This window comes from Miniopterus natalensis, chromosome 4 (assembly GCF_054644295.1).
Source record: "Miniopterus natalensis isolate mMinNat1 chromosome 4, mMinNat1.hap1, whole genome shotgun sequence".
Lineage (NCBI taxonomy): Eukaryota > Metazoa > Chordata > Mammalia > Chiroptera > Miniopteridae > Miniopterus > Miniopterus natalensis.
In genome coordinates this window covers 92,263,101-92,278,731 of record NC_142084.1, presented here as the reverse complement: position 1 = coordinate 92,278,731, position 15,631 = coordinate 92,263,101, and the positions used below count along the sequence as shown (strand labels likewise).

Genomic DNA, 15,631 nt, shown 5'->3' with positions numbered 1-15,631 from the left:
AGGAAGGGAGAGAGAAAGAGACTGAGAGAGAAACATTGAGGTGAGAGAGAAACATCTATTGGTTGCCTCCCCTCTGTGCCACAGCCGGGGACTGACCGCAACCCGGTGTGGTCCCTGGCCAGGCGCTGGACCATGGCCTTTCAGTGTACCCCTGGGGTGGTGCTCCAGCCGACCCGCTGGGCGGAAAACTGCCCGAGCCCCCCGGCCAGGGCAGAAGGCAGCACTTTGGGCCTGGAAGTGAGCATGTCCCCCTCAGGTCCTTGCTTTTCCCAAGCCACGGGTTGTGAGGGAACGCGCCTCAGCTGGGACACAAAAGTCCAACGGTCATTACTGAAGGGGGCGAGGGGGCCCATTTCTAAGGCACTTAAGGGGCGAATCTCGGAAAGTCCTAGAAGACTTTCTCTGCCCTTGTGCCTCCCAGGAACCTCTCGGCAGCTCACTTGACTCGAAGGGTCGCCCGAAGTGCCTGTGTCCCCCCGTCCACACTCCCGGTAGGGTTGGTGTCTACCCTTAGCTTTCTGAGACCACGGTAAACATCACCGACTGCTTCTCAAAAGCTGTCTCCCTGACTAATGGGGGGGGGTGCTGTTTCTGACCAGGAAGATGAGGCAGAGGGAGCCACAGCAGCCCGGCCCCCACGTCCAACCCCCCACGCCCAGCAGCTGGGGAGAGCTGGGCTGGCCCCTGGGAGATGCCGCAGGACTCCCCACCCGCCAGGCGTGGCGAGGGCTTCCGAGCGGGCGCGTTCCGCACAGCCGTCTGGCAGACGTTAATACCACATTTCATTCCTACTTGTGTTTGTTTTTATTAACCTGCTGTTCAAACCTCCAAGGCCTTAGAGCATCCCCTTCCTAACTGCTCTCGACAGGGGGAAGCCAGGATTTGCATTCTCAACATACTGCATTAAAAATAAGATCTGTCTCCTCGGATAGTACCTGTAACGACAAAAACGAGAAGGTGCTCGCGTGGATTCACATCCGCAGCCCTGCGTGGCAGCTGGAGGTTGGCATGGGCGGGGGCCGAGCGGCACTGGGGAATCACCTTTGTTTTACTGAAGGGAAATTGCAGTCCAGAGATGCTAGGTCCCACCCCAGCAAGGTCAAAGGTCCCTGTCATTCCGCTCCCGAGCAAACTGGTCTTTTTTCCCCACTAAACCAAACCACCTTAGAAAAAAAACTCCACTGCCGCCGGCAAACGAGGCAAAGAGAGTCCCCTGGCTGCCCTGTCCCCAGCGCAGGCGCTCATCCTGGGTCCTGAGTGTAAGCGCCTCCGGCTTCCCTCTTCTGGAACCGGGGAGGAATCAGAAGCTGGCTCCGGGTTGAGGCATCACCTAAGGAGCAGCCGCAGCAACAGAAGCCAGACGCAGTGGCTGAGACAGGCTTGCGGGGGGACGGCCCCTCCCTGGTACCCGGGTGGGGCCCGGCTCAGGGGGCCCCTCTGGCTTCCAGCCCTCCCTCTCTCGTGTTCTTCTGGCCTCTCCCTTCCCGTTCATCTTTTCTGGATTTATTCAGCTCAGGGAGACCAGTGCGACTGCTCCAAGGTGTCCTGTGGGAATTTGGAGATAAACGGTAGGAAAATGACCCCCCCCCCCCCATTTTCACCTGGCCCTCTCCCAGGAGCCTCTCCCAAGGGCTCCCATCGCCCACCCGGCCCAGAGGCCCGGGCAGGGAGGAATTTCTGGTCAGAGACACTTCTCTCCCTGCCCCAGAGCTCACAGCCAGGCCTGCTTTCTGGCCTCCTCAGAGAGGGCAGCCGAAGAGCCGGTCCGAGGAACGGCACAAGGACACTGAGGGCGTCCCTCCCGAAACGCGCCTGCAGGCTGCTGAGCGCCCGCGCGGGAGCTCGGATGGGAGCAAGCGCGGCATGAACAACACGAAGGGCGGCCCGGACGGCCGCTTAGTAGTTACGAGTGTCTAATCACTGGGCAGTGTACCTGAAGCTAATATAGTACTGTATGTCCACTGTAATTAAAAAACAATTTAAATTTAAAAAAAAAGAGTGGCTAATCTCACAACATTTTATATTTGGGATTCTAGCAGGTGATCCCCCCCCCTCCATCAAGTTTAGCACCCTCATTCTCTTTGCTTAAACCAGTTTTATTTTTTCCTGAGTGTGGAGCGATGAGTCGTTTCCCCAAAGCAAGCTAGGAGAGTTTTAAAACTTGCTATAAATAATTCCCAAAAGTAGGCACATTAAATCCCGCCCTGTTTCTCTCCTTCACTCTCGTTGCTCTTCAAGTGCCAAGACACTGCTTTTCACATCAGACGACTGAGCTTGCTGCCGATGGCGCTGGTGTAGGATCTGGGCCTGGGCATCCCTGCCTTTCCCTGTGATGTTGTCACAGAGAAGTTACCTCACAGGGTGACTCTCTCTCTCTCATAAAGGTCTTCCTTGTCACAGAAAGAGTGAGCTCCTCTGTGTTGTTGTTTTTTAGGTAAAATTTACATAACAGAATTCACCATTTTAAAGGATGCAGTTCAGTGGCACTTAGTATATTCTCGATGCTGTGCAACCATCATTTTCATCCAGAACATTTCATAGCCCCCCAAAGGAAACCCCGTGTCTTAAAGCAGTCATTCCCCATCTTCACTTTACCCCTAGTCCCTGGCAACCTCCAATCTGTTTCCTGTTCCTATAGATTACCTGGGTATTTCACATACATGGAATCATGCAATATGCGGCCTTTCATGTCTGGCCCTTTCATTCAGCATCATGTTTTCAAGGTTCCTCCATGTTGTAGCATGTATCAGTATTTCACCCTTTTCATGGCTGAATAATATTCCATTTTATGTATAGACCACAATTTGTTTAGCCGCCGATGGACATGTGGGTTGCTTCTGCCTTTGGCTGATAAGAATAATGGTGCTAGGAACATGGGTGTACAAGTTTTTGTTCGCACACCTTTTCAGTGCTTTCTGGTAGAATTGCTGGGTCATCAGGTAACTCTGTGTTTTACTTTCTGAGCAACCACCGAGTTATTCTCCACAGCCGCTGCACCATTTTACATTCCCGCCAGCAATGGAGAAGGGTCCCGATTTCTCCGCACCCTTGCCAACATTTGCTTTCCCTCTGTTTGATCATAGCTGTCCTAGTGGGTGCAAAGTACCTCATCGCGACCCCCGAGGGTTTTGCACTGGGCACCTCCTATGTGCCCGGCACTGTGGGGCAGGGGCAGCCGCGAGCAAGACATATCCTACCCCTGCCCACCTGTTGTGGAAGCGTCCAAGCAACCGTTACTCGCTGAAAGTAATAGCACCGCACAGGAAGCCGCCTTCTCCGGGGTGTTTCAGCTCTGCCATGAGCTGGATTGAATGTAGTCTCAGCACTGCCCTTGTGCTGAGTCTCGATGGGCCTTTTCTCCGCAGTTAATTACAGGGGCCTTGATATCCCCCTTCCACCGAGCTTAGCGCACACTTTAATTAGCTTCTGCTACCACAAAGGTACCTTTGAGTGATGCCTTGCTAACGGCCGCTGACCCCGCAAATCCTAGTGCACGATCTGGTTCCCGCGGCCCAGTCGTTTCAGGGCCCGTGGCTTGTAAGACACCTTTGGAAGACAAGCCTGTGTCACCAGGGGAAGCCGTGCCCAGGAAGGACTGACTGACCGCCACGTGCCTGGAGCAAAGGGAGCCATTTTCCCTGGAGTGCCTCTCCCCTGCTCAAGAAAGCACTGTGCTGCCCAGCCTGGTCAGGGGGCCACCCTTCATGTCCCAGTGGGTGGCCAGCCATCTCCTGCCCCTACCCGTCATCCCAGCAGCTGGAACTATGATCAGCCAGCTTCCCCCAGGGATCCCAGGAAAGTCAAGTGTCCTGGGAATCCCAGGGAATCTGATGGAGAGACACACGGGATGGTGAGGGGACATTGTGGGGTCTACTGCCCTCCCCTACCATCTCCTGGGCAAGATTCCTTGCAAGCCAGTGAAAGCAGTGAGGTCCCAGCGACAAGCACCAAGACAGAACCTGGTGACTTTTCTCACCAGATCCTTCCCAAGTTACGATAACTGAGTTAAGACCACGATGTAATTATATTATCGTTTCCCCATCTCTGTCCTTGGAAAGTCAGAGACAGATGGGGTAACACGGTGGGCAAGCCCCGAGACTCTCGGGTCAGGAGCACAGATTCAAAACCTGACTCTCTGATGTGTTGGCTGAGTTCTCTTGATATTGCTACACAACCTCTCTGAGCCTTGGTTTCCTCATTTATTTGAAACAAGTCCTACTGCTGTGAAATAAGTGCCTTAATGGACAGATGCCCCAAGGGCCAGGAGGGTTTGGAGAGAGGGGCTCCTCTTGCCGGAGTGTGTACAGGAAGGAGCCGTAGAGGACGTGGCCTCCGAGGAGGGCCATGATGGATGGGAAGGGATCCCGCAAACCGAAGAGGGGAGGCCTGGCCGGCCTAAGTGAGTCGTGGAACATGCAAGTCCTTGGTACATCCACAGGTTGCATGGAGGGGTGTGGCCAGCGCCGTGCTGAGGAGGCCGGCTGCCTAAGAGAAGCAGCATCGCCTGTGGTCACCCCACGCGTGACGGGCCTGGCTCAGAGCCGAGCTCAGAGGTGCAGCTCTCAGCGGAGCTCTCACCTACCCTTTCTGTGAACTAGGGATGGTGCTGTTGTGAACCCAGAGGAGATAAGGCATTGAAGACGCTCAGCTCAGTACTTGATGACCTAGAAATGGTAACTAGATACTATGTGCAGTTGTTAGTGTGATTGCGTTATGGTTGTTACAGTGTACACTGTAGGGCATCGTTGGAGGCTTCTGGACAGAGGGAGGAGTGTGAAGATTAAGAAATCATGCACCGTAGATGAGGCACTTGACTATTTTAGGTGTTCAATACATTACATTGATTGCTGATTGATTGAAAATGACCACCAAGAAATGGGGTTAAATTCTTCAATTACTCTCTTAGTGGTTCTCGCCTGTGAATATGGACCCGTTAGCACCATCCCTCCAGGAGAAGAAAAATCCGTATTTCGTGTAGGGTTTGGATGGCTTCTCATATTTCAGTCTCCCATCGACTGGAGAAGTACCAGACGCATGTGAGTCGGAACGGCTGCCCTCAGCTCAGAAAGCATACGCTGAACTTCTCAAATAATGGATTCCTTGGTCTGGGACGGAAGAAGAGGGGATAAAGGGATCGTCTCAAATCCCAGAGAGATCTGAGTAAGATGAACAGGAACTTTTCCTTGAGAATCTCATAAGGATTTGACCTCAGGCCACATAGCTACAGAGCCGAAAGAGACTTTAGAGATTATGTAAAATGAATTCCTACTTTTATTATTGTTTATTTCAAAGCAGAGAACATTAAGCCCCGCCACAAGCACATTTCAGAGCGCAAGCATTTCATTACTTTCATGCTCAAAACTTCCTTCTGGGTGAAGTGTTATCATGTCCATTTTACAGGTGGAGAAAGTGAGACTTGGGGGCATGGGTGTCGTCTCAGCCCATTCGGGCTGCTGTAACAAAAATACCCCAAAATACCACACGCTGGGTAGCTTATACACAGCAGAATGTTACTCCTCACAGTTCTGAAGTCTGGAAAGTCCAAGGTCAAGGCACTGACAGATCCTGTCTGCTGAGGGCCTGCTTCCTAGAGAGATGTCTTTTCCCTGTAACGGCACACAGTGAAGGGGCCTCTTTTCTAAGGGCATGAACCCCATTCTTGAGACTCACTCTGCCTTCGTGACCTGATCACCTCCCTAAGGTACCAGCTCCTAATGCAATCACCTTGGGAAACAGGTTCCAACATATAAATCTGGGGGGGATACAAACATTCAGTCTTTAGTATTCTGCCCCTCCCCCTCCCAATTCATGTTCTTCTCACATGCAAATGCGTTCATTCCATCCCAATAGATCCCAACTCATTCCAGCACCCACTTAAAAGTCTAAAGTCCAAAGTGACATCTAAATCTCATCTCAATCGGGTATGGATGAGAGTCAGGGTGTATTCTTTCCAAGGCAGATTGTTCTCCGGCTGTCAGCCTGTGCTTCCAAAACACAATGGGGGGGGGGGGGACAGGCCCTGGACGGACGCTGCCATTCGAGAGGGAGAAATAGGGAAGAAAGAAGGAATGACAGGTCCTGAGCAGGCCCAAAAACCCTAAGGCTCGAATGACCTCTGACCCGATGCTCCGCCCTCCGGATCACAGGGGCAGATGTGAATCACTGTGTTCACGCAGCTACAAATGTGCGGGAGCCACAGTGTTCCCTTTATAAAGTGGTTACAAACGAGAGCCTCCAAAAGGCTGGTGTGGGTTGGAAATGCGAGTAAATTCAAGAAAGTCAGTCTTCCGTTTCTGCAGGAGAGAGCCACGTGATTCTTGTAAAGGGAAACAAAGGTCTCGGTTTTAGGAGGCCGTCCCCACCCTCCTGGGGCATGCGCCCCCGCCCCCCCCCCACCCCGCAGTGTCAAAGGGATCAGGGACTTCAGCCCAGCTGAGCGCCTGCCGCTCCGATCCTGTATCTGAATGGAAACGAGCATCCGGCTCCGGCTCCGACGCGGTGGCTGTTTCAGTCCAGGAAGAAACTCTCCTCCGGCTGCTGCTTCTTGGTCGTACTCACACGGCTGGAACCTCTGGAGTCCAAAGGGGAAATTTCTGAAACCCCCATGAGGGTGAAAACATCTATAAACTCACTACAGTTTGTGCTGGTTGATTTTTTAAAAAAGAAAAAATACAAAGGAGTGAAAAACAGAGACATGGGAGATAACTTTCAGGCCCATCAAGAGAAGCACATTCTGTCTTCGGGTGTCGCTCTCACCCCTCCCCTGTGCCAGGGAGGAGCCCCAGATGGGTATCGCGCAAGAGTGTAACTAGGGAAACCAGAAGCCTGCCCCAATCGCTATGGAGACAGACTTTTATTTGTTTGGCCTCTTGAGTATTCATGGCATCTTCAAGGCCTCGGAGTAAAACACAGTGCTTGTTACAAAGAAACAAGTTCACTCCCCATGAGGAAGGTAGAGAAACGCACAAAGAGCCTGCCGGCTGCTTTCAGGGCTCCCACCAGCCCAGTGGCAGGTGGGCCTGCAAAGGGACAGCCTGTCTTCCAGTAGATGGGCGAGGAGCCTTTCGGGGTTCATGGAACTGAAGGCTGAGTCTGCGAATCATTTTCAAGTTTAGGGACACTGAGGAAGGAAGGTGAGCTGAGAATCTGTTTCCAATGGAGTTGGCTCTGGGGTGTCAAGAGGTGAACGAACATCGCAGTCGGCCGAGGGCTGATGAGTTTCCCAGGGCAGGACTCAGATGCTCTGATGCTAAAACAGGGAAGGTGCCAGGCGGACCCCGGCAAGCTGGACGTCCCAGGTCGACACGAGAGAAAAAATGGATTTAAGGCAAGCAGGCCTCGGAACCTGAGAGCACAGTTTGCAATCAGTAACCAAGTTTCGTTGGTCCCTTCATCTAAAAGTTTCTGGGAAACAAATGAAGCTCTCTTATCATGAAAATTGGGTGTTCTCGTTTGATTTGCGTTTTTTGGTTGGTTAGTTTTTGTCGTTGTTGTTTTATCTAGAAATGCTAGAAATTCGTTTCAAATTGAAACTCAACTAAATTAAACGAGAGCTCCACACCTTCCGAGCAATCTCCTCCTCCGTGCTGAGTGCTAAAGCGGTTTGCAGGGACCCTGCCCCTGCATTTTTCAGCGCAAGTTCATTTCCCAAATCCCCCAACAAACCAGAAACGATGTAAACACAGAAGGGGAGCCACCGTGTTCCCCAGCGATGTGTGGCACACCCCTTTCTTCTCCAGGCCCTGGCCTCCTCTTCGGTGCTAATCCATCATCTGTGTTTGCTGTCCCAAGCATCTACAGGAGTGGATACAGCTCTTCCCCTGCTGAGAACTTGCATGCGCCCGACAGTAATATGATATATACTAAATGAAGGTATTACCGGAGCCGAGCCGCACAGTGCGCGTAACGACGCTTGTTAAAATAGAGTCATGCTTCAGTTTTTAACTAAGTCTCAGCAGGCTGTCCTGACCTGAGAGCTTAATTAACCTAGGACTCTGTCCTTTACAAAGTAGGTCTGGCTGGTTGAAGCCTTTAGATCGCTAACAATCACTTGATTATCTGAATAAATCTGTAAATGTGACCGGATACAGGTGCATTACATTTTGGCAGTCAACCATCACTTACTTTACCTATTTTGTAACGTGTATCTGCATTTACGTGCACACGATAGGGTGACATCACATGTGATTATTGTGTAGGAAAAATAGGCATAAAGTCGTCGGTTCCTTGGGGAATCCTTGGGGAAACATAAATAATTCATGGATCAGTAAACATATCTAGGAGCATGTATTCTTGGGTCTGGCGGGCAAGTGTACAAAATGTATAAAATAACAGATTCACCTCTTCTTTTTGTTTCCCATTTGAGATGCCGTTTTCATGCAGAATTACAGTCGCTCCTTAATGATGAGAAGTAGTGACAATTCATTAGCAGACTACGGCTCAGATCAAGTGTCTGATTTGCCTACAAAGTGTGACCAGTGCTCAATTATAGGGAGTGTATCCATTGTTTTTGAACATAATTTTTTTTCCTTTTGCCAGTTAAAATAACCTTGATTTTGTTTTTGTTTTTCTTTTGAAGACCCCAGCCAGCAGCAGACAAATGCTTCTATAATTTACTCTTCAATAATGATTTTTTTAGAACACATTAAACTGTCCTAAAAAACACACACACACACAACAGAATTGCTACTAGGTGTCTTGTTTTCTGCTTGAACGACATTTGGATAATGGGAGCAAAAAGAAACAACTGGTCAAGGCTACTTCCTGTTTTGTCTTCTGGCCCGTTTTAAAAAAGTAGGACTTCCCCAGGTATTTTTTTAAAACATTATTACATTCTATTTCTTTTCAACATAGAAAAAGAAATAAACATCAGATATGTATCTATATGAACATATATATTTCATCAAAAACAAACTCAAATTAGTTTAGTTTTTAGAATTATTTTACACCTTTTATGATCACGGAGATGTAAAAACCGTAGGTGGTAACCTCCTTCCAGATATTTTCAGAGGGTGTCTCACACTTCTTTCTCCACCCCGGGGACCTGATACAGTGTGAACACCTAATAGGACTCAATGGCTCTCATGGGTAATTAATGGATGGATTCTGGGACCACGGGCTTGCTCTGAATTCCCAGTAAGGCTTCCCTCGCGAATTCCATGCAGAAGTCCTTCCATTTATCTGTACATTTTGTGTAGATAGTTTCACTCAGCAATTAGCCAACTGTGTAACTCCCAAGGGTGCTGAACCTTAGCTACTTCTCTCATTTAGCATGAGCAGGACCGCAGGGGCTCTAGCTGCCGACCCAGAGAGAAATGCTGCCCCTGGGTTTGGGCCCGGGGGACAGCGCCCTGGGGCTAAGTTCAACCACCCATGGGCCAAGATGCCTGGGGGCCCTGGAGCATCCGGGTGAGAGGCAAACATCTGGGTGGATGTGCTCTGGTATGTAGACCTTGCTTGTAGATAACTAGTTGGGAATTCGACTTTTCTTTCAGAGCTTCAAAGCCCGTTTCTGGAGATTTCTATTTTCAAGGTGTTTCTCATGGGGCCTCAGGTCACATCATTGAAATCCTGGGATTTTCTTTCTTCTCTTGTGGTGGTGGTGGTTGGGAGATGGGTAGATTGCTTTTAATCTCGTAATCAGGTTTCTTTAAATACTCAGAAACCTAAGCATATACGTTCTTTTTTACAGGCAAAAGGAAAAAAACCATTATTTGTACAGTTGATCCTGGAAAATATACGGAGTTTGTATGATGCTGTCTTTTAAATGCTGTCTTTTAAAGGTTAAAATCTCTTTTTAAGGATTTAGATATACTTCAAATTTTTGAACCACAAAAATAGGTCTGTCCTGCCTCGGCTACGAAATTTGAAACTGTGATAGAAAGAGACGAGCCGTGCTAACAGTGTGCGTGCGTATGAAAGGGAATTCTTCCAGAGGCGCTGTCTCCCCGTCTGCTGTGCTTGGCGTTTATTTTGAGCCCTCGCTCACGCTGGCTTTTCTTTCTGACTTGTTTATATTCTCAGAGTATGAAAATACAGTAGCCAGGAGGCTCCTCCCTGGGAGTGCGCCTGTGGCTCTCGTCTGAGGACTCCTCTCTAAATGGACTCCGGTATCATTTTAGCTCTCACGTTGTTTGCCGAAATCTGAGCTGCCCAGGGAAATTAGAGCAGTTAATTTAATATCAGGGACGTTGTGGGGCTTCTGGGCTTATTCACAGGCAGGAGAGTGTAAATCACATCGAGTGTTCTGTATAAAGCAAAGGACAATAAATGCTGCCTCCAAAAAAGAGCCAGCCTGCCCTCCATGCTCTGCCCTCCTCTCCTCACCTTCACCCTGAGCCCCTGGAAACCTTGCTTTACTCCAGGTGTCCTCCCCAGATGGTCCCCACAGAGGTCTGTGCGGCCGAAAGGCAGCACCCCATGTGGTCGTTGTGTGTTAGCCGTAGTAGGGCCATAGGGTCACAGCCAGCGTGGTGTGGCTCACGGGGTGGACTGTCCCGCATACAGTTCGCACCCAGCCCTGCCACACTTTCAATAGAAGGACTCATCCCACAGCCACGCGTGACCCCGTGGCGTTGCCAGGACTGCTCTGGGCACTGGCGTCGGTTATCTTGTGTGTTAAGAAGGAAGGAGTGAGCACCCGAGTGAAGCGCACCCCTTGCTGCGGAGGGAAAATGGGAAGAGTGAGATGGGCCTCCTGCGCCGGCCGAGCGCTCCGTGCCTGTCTCCAAAGCTCCCTTTGAACAGCCTCCTGAGTGGCAGGGTTTTGGGCGGAGTGGCTGCCTCGCTGTTTTGATTTGTTTTGGAGAGGATCTTTGAAAAAGGCACAGTACGGACCTTTGACCCGAGAGCTCAGAACACACATCGGCGGCGACCCCCATCAATCCCCCTGAGCTCACGGCGAAGTCAACTGCTTTGGCCTCAGCTCCGGAAGGTTCTGTGTGTTCAGCGGCGCTCCGCTCCCAGCACCCTCACGGAGATGCCACACTTGCGTTTAGGTCGCCTCCCCTCCCCTGAGCTTCGGGGCCAGTGTCTGTGGGTCTGAGGAATTTTTGAAAGAAGAAGAAACCCTGTCTGAGCCAGTGAGTGCTCGCTTCGCTTTAGGGGCCCAGCTTCTTTACAGGAAATAACGGCGATGACGGCAGACCCCTGATGAACTTTTTACAAATGCCCAGGCGCTTAGTGCCGTGGATCACACAGGGCGTCCCCCAAAACTGTACACACACTTTAACAGCTGACAGCTCAATTTTGAAAAGAACATGTGTTTTAATAAACACCGCCTTTATAATTACTCAAAGTGTGTGTATGTATATTTTTGGGACACCCTGTATAATAGCTGGGAAGTAACGTGGGTTTTTGTTTGCTCACCCGGACCCTGGTGCACCCTGCGCCCCGTAGGCTTCGATCATGCTCGATCTATCTTGGGAGTGAATCTGGCGACGGAGGCCGTAGGCTGTTTATCTGTGGTCAGCAGGAAAGGAGACCATCTTGGTTACAGAAAATAAATGTCTTCTAGAAAACCACACTAAAGCATAAATATTTTAAATTTTGATACACTTTGCATGTTCTAAATTGGTCTATAAAATACATACACAGGGATGCTTATGTTAAAGCCGGGTTTTCCCGTTAGTAATAAACAACCGGGCGTCAACTTGCACCACCCACTGAAAATTTTACACATGGCGTAATTGATGATGTATTGGACTCCTCTGCTTTTAGCCCGCGGTGACCGCGGTCCTCGCTCAGACTCTGCATCCCCACCACTGCGGTGGCCGGGGTTGCAGGCCTCCGGTGGGTGGGACCCTGCGCAGTGGATTTTTTATCTTTTCCACGTCTCCTTTCCTACACCCTTTATCATCTCTTTCTAACACTGTCTTTTTTCCCTCTCTTTTTTTCTATGAGTTTCTCTTCTCCCCGGCAACTGTATTATTTCCATGTAAAATTCTAGGCATTTATACGTTTAGAGTATCCTCTTTGGTTTCTAGTGCTCTCAAAAAAAAAAAAAAAGAAAGAAAAAGAATAGAAAAGTCTTCACAAATCCAGCCAATAAATAATATTCTAATAACAGGGACCTCGCTAAAATGTCCGCACAAAAGTGGACATGCCACAAACGGCCATCTCTACACACCGCCTGGCCTTCCCAGTCTGGTGATTTAGATACTCTCCTCCTTAGGAGGCTGGTGCCATTTTTGCCGAATTCAGCATGTTCATTGAGTAATTTCTCGGAGCCAAAAAGCCAGCTCCACTGCATTTCTGCTTGGTAAGGTCCGGTGGCCTTGGCGTGGGGCAGGCGTTGTTGATTCATCGGCCCTTAAACTGATGATAAATCTAGAAGCCGGGCGGCAGTGCTGGGCTCCCTTAATAGAACCTGTGCAGGAAATCGGTGGCCGCCACTTACGGGAAATCTACGGAAAGGACGCTCGGTAAACTCACGTTAGGAGTGGCTCCAGGAGAGCTGGGGGTAGAGGGAACCCCGAGATGCCACGTGAGGGGGCATCAGCAAGAACTCTGAGCACTACGTACAGAGCTCGTCGACCTAAAGAGTGCTTCTGCTTCTCGAGATACCGTTTTCTGTTTATTTTTAAATTCTAAACGCCTAGTGTCTTGTACCGTGAGCGTCTATTGAGATGATTCAGTTCCCCGTCATATCGTGGCAAAGCCCATCTGCCACGATGCACTGATCACTCTAATTGGACGTATTTCACTCACCTTCATTCACACAATCCCACATCCATATTTTTTTCAACAATAATAGTATTTTCATTTTAATTCCGCCTTTAGCAAAATGTGAAACACTCCATGAGGTTCCCCAATGCAGCTTTGACACGTCCTTTGCGGAGAGTTGTCTTGGGTTAGATTTGCGCAAGTTACAAACGAAAATTACAGCATCGAGAGATCCCTCTCCCTGAGAGGGGCTGATTTTTTTTCTGAGTCAAAGGGAAGAAAAAAGTCTATAAGGGAGTTTTCGGCACAGCCATACTTCTTTTGGCCATCCCCCTGCCCCCAAAGACCATGGTGTGTTCCGCTCACAAAATACAGTCCACAATCTGGTGTCAATACCATTTTCTGTATAGTATCTTTCTTTAGAAATCAAGTGAGTCATCTAATGTATGACATTTAAGTTGGGATGTGATCACAGTAAACACCCTCACTTACACATCAGATGTTATTTTGATTTGGAGATCACGGTGTCTGTTTGTTATCTCCCAACTAAAATTCCTCAGTCCCCAAATAGCCTGTATCTCTTTACTTTAAAAGACATCATTTTCATGCTCAGAAGATGGGAAGGGAGGGAGAAGGGAGTCCTGAAACGGGTGCATTTAATCTTCCCCAATTTAAATGTAAGCGGTCCTCCGTGCAGGCAATAACGGTATTCCCTCCCTCTCCCCCCATCGGGAGCGCTTCCATCCATGGGTTTCCCTAATGTTGACGATGGTGGGTGCAGTTTGAGGGAATCTGTATTTATTCAGAAAAATGCTTCAATCGAATGACCTACCAGATGGGCCCCGCAACAAAGCACAGAGGCATCAAACCACCACAGACATTTGGTGCTTAGAATAATAAAAAGACTATAAAATTAGATTAGTTGAGTCTAATTTGGGATTGGTATATTCCCCACGCACCCTCGCCGCTCCTGGGCAGATAAAGCCCTGAGATTTAGCGCTGTGTCAGAAGACTGCCACTTCCAGTAAAAGGGAGCCGGCAGAGGGAGAGAGGGAAGAAAGCATTCTGGGAGGTCTCGGAGGGCAGAGCAGTGACCTCCAATGATTTACAGGCCTTTAGCTTAATGAAATTGTTTCAGTGACATGACGGTAAGAGCTCGTAATGGATTGGATGCCCTAATGTAATGAAATTACTCCCTTCTGCCTAAAAAAAAAAAAAAAAAAAAAATGCGCAATTAATATTTACTGAGACCTGACAGCCTTCGGTGCGCTCGTCTGTGTAGTTCTCTCAGACAGTCAGAGAGGAGAGACGGAGCAGCGTGGCAGACGGGCTGGCTCTGCGGGAGCTCCTGGCGGGGACGAGCAGAGCCTGCAAGGGGTGGAGGGACAGGCGCTCGCTCGCTCGCTCGGCGGCCGGGGACGCCCGGCCCGCCGCCCGGCTCGGCGCTGCCCCCACTCAGCCTTCACGCTCTCCCCTTGCTTTCCACAGGCAACTGGACAACAACCACATCAGCTGCATTGAAGATGGAGCCTTCCGAGCGCTGCGCGACCTGGAGATCCTGTGAGTTGATTTTGCGGCCGCTGCCTTGTGTGCGTGTGCGTGTCCGTGTGAGGCGCGGAGAGGGGGAGCGTGTGTGCAGGGGGCTCCGCGCGGGCGCCTTTCTGGGGCTGCTGCTGCAGTGCTATTAAAAATTGGGAACTGGGAGCTCCCTCCGGCTCACCTTGGCCAAAGTGTTTGCAGGCGGCAAAGTGTGATCTCTCACCTCCCGCAAACTGGGGCTCCTGCTAATGAAGTCTCCGTTGAGCCCTTTCCTCCCCGATGCTCCCACGGTGTTCGTTGCTGGGGGAAACAGATGGGCTGGAGCAGCCCCCGGCACCCGCCAACCTGCCGGTGCGTTCCGGGGAGGCCGTCTGAGCGTGGGCATCAGGAGATGGGTTCCAGGTCTGGGAGACCACAGAGGGTAGCACCAGGGGGTCAGCTGGGAATCGCCCAGAATCCAAAAGGGACCTTGGCACAGGACTGGGGTTGGCCGCACAGCCAGGTGAAGTCCAGCCATTGCCGTTGCTGCTGGACTCTCACCGCAGGTTTAAATCCAAACTTTAAGCAGCAACCTTAACGTGGGGGAGGGGGGGGCGAGAGGAAGGGCACCCCTCCCCAGAATCCCACTCTGTACCTTCTCTAGAAACCGGGAGCTGCTGTTCTGCATTTTCAAGTGGGTCTAGCTCAGGACACCTGACTTCCAGGGGGAAGTCAGCTAGGAGTCATCTTGGGGTCATTCCAACTAAAGTTGAATCGTGTAAGAAAACATTGTGATTGTTCTCACCCCAAGCGACACTTCTCGCTGTCCCCGATTTGGGGGAAGCTGTAGAGGAAGGCAGTAAGGCCCCGCAGAACTTGTGTCATGAGACGCCGCCAGGGTCAGTCCCGACTCAGCTCCTAATTAGCTGCATGACCTTGGCCGAGTCCCTTCCGCGCCGGAAGCCTAAGTTTTCTCATTTGGAAAATGAAGGGTTTGGTTGCTCTGTCTTGGGGGTAACTTGTCTGTTCCAAGTTCTGTAATTGCTTGGTTCTAAAAATAACTCTGATGGTACAGTCCCACCCAGTGAACGCTAAGTGTGGGGTTTGTTGAGCATCCCCCCGAAAATATAAAATTACGTAGTCACCAGGTCGCATATCACTGACTCCCGGGAGAATGACTAAATGCCAGACACATATATGAATGAATATATTAAGATGTCCCTTCCCACACAAGAGAAGGAGCACACGGACCCCCCTTCACCTGGCCCGCAGACAGCAGCTCCAGCTGGAGAGAGCCTCTCCGCCACGCGCAGGGGGAAGGTGATTCCGAGCGGAATCACGGGAGGTGACGGGGGTGCTGATGCTGCAGCTGCTGGAAATCTGATGAAAGCTGAGCATCCCCAGGACAGAGGAGACAGGACCACAGCCGGGGAGGGCAGGCCGTCGCTCC

General features: G+C 50.4%; 1 protein-coding gene across 1 annotated transcript in view; it reads left to right on the top strand.

Annotated features, from left to right (window-relative positions):
* SLIT3 (slit guidance ligand 3) overlaps positions 1–15,631 on the top strand; it is a 528,787-nt gene that overhangs the window by 372,478 nt on the left and 140,678 nt on the right. The window contains exon 6 of the mRNA XM_087816965.1: positions 14,152–14,223. Coding sequence (XP_087673091.1) covers positions 14,152–14,223 — 72 coding nt within the window. The remainder of the gene's footprint in view (positions 1–14,151; positions 14,224–15,631) is intronic.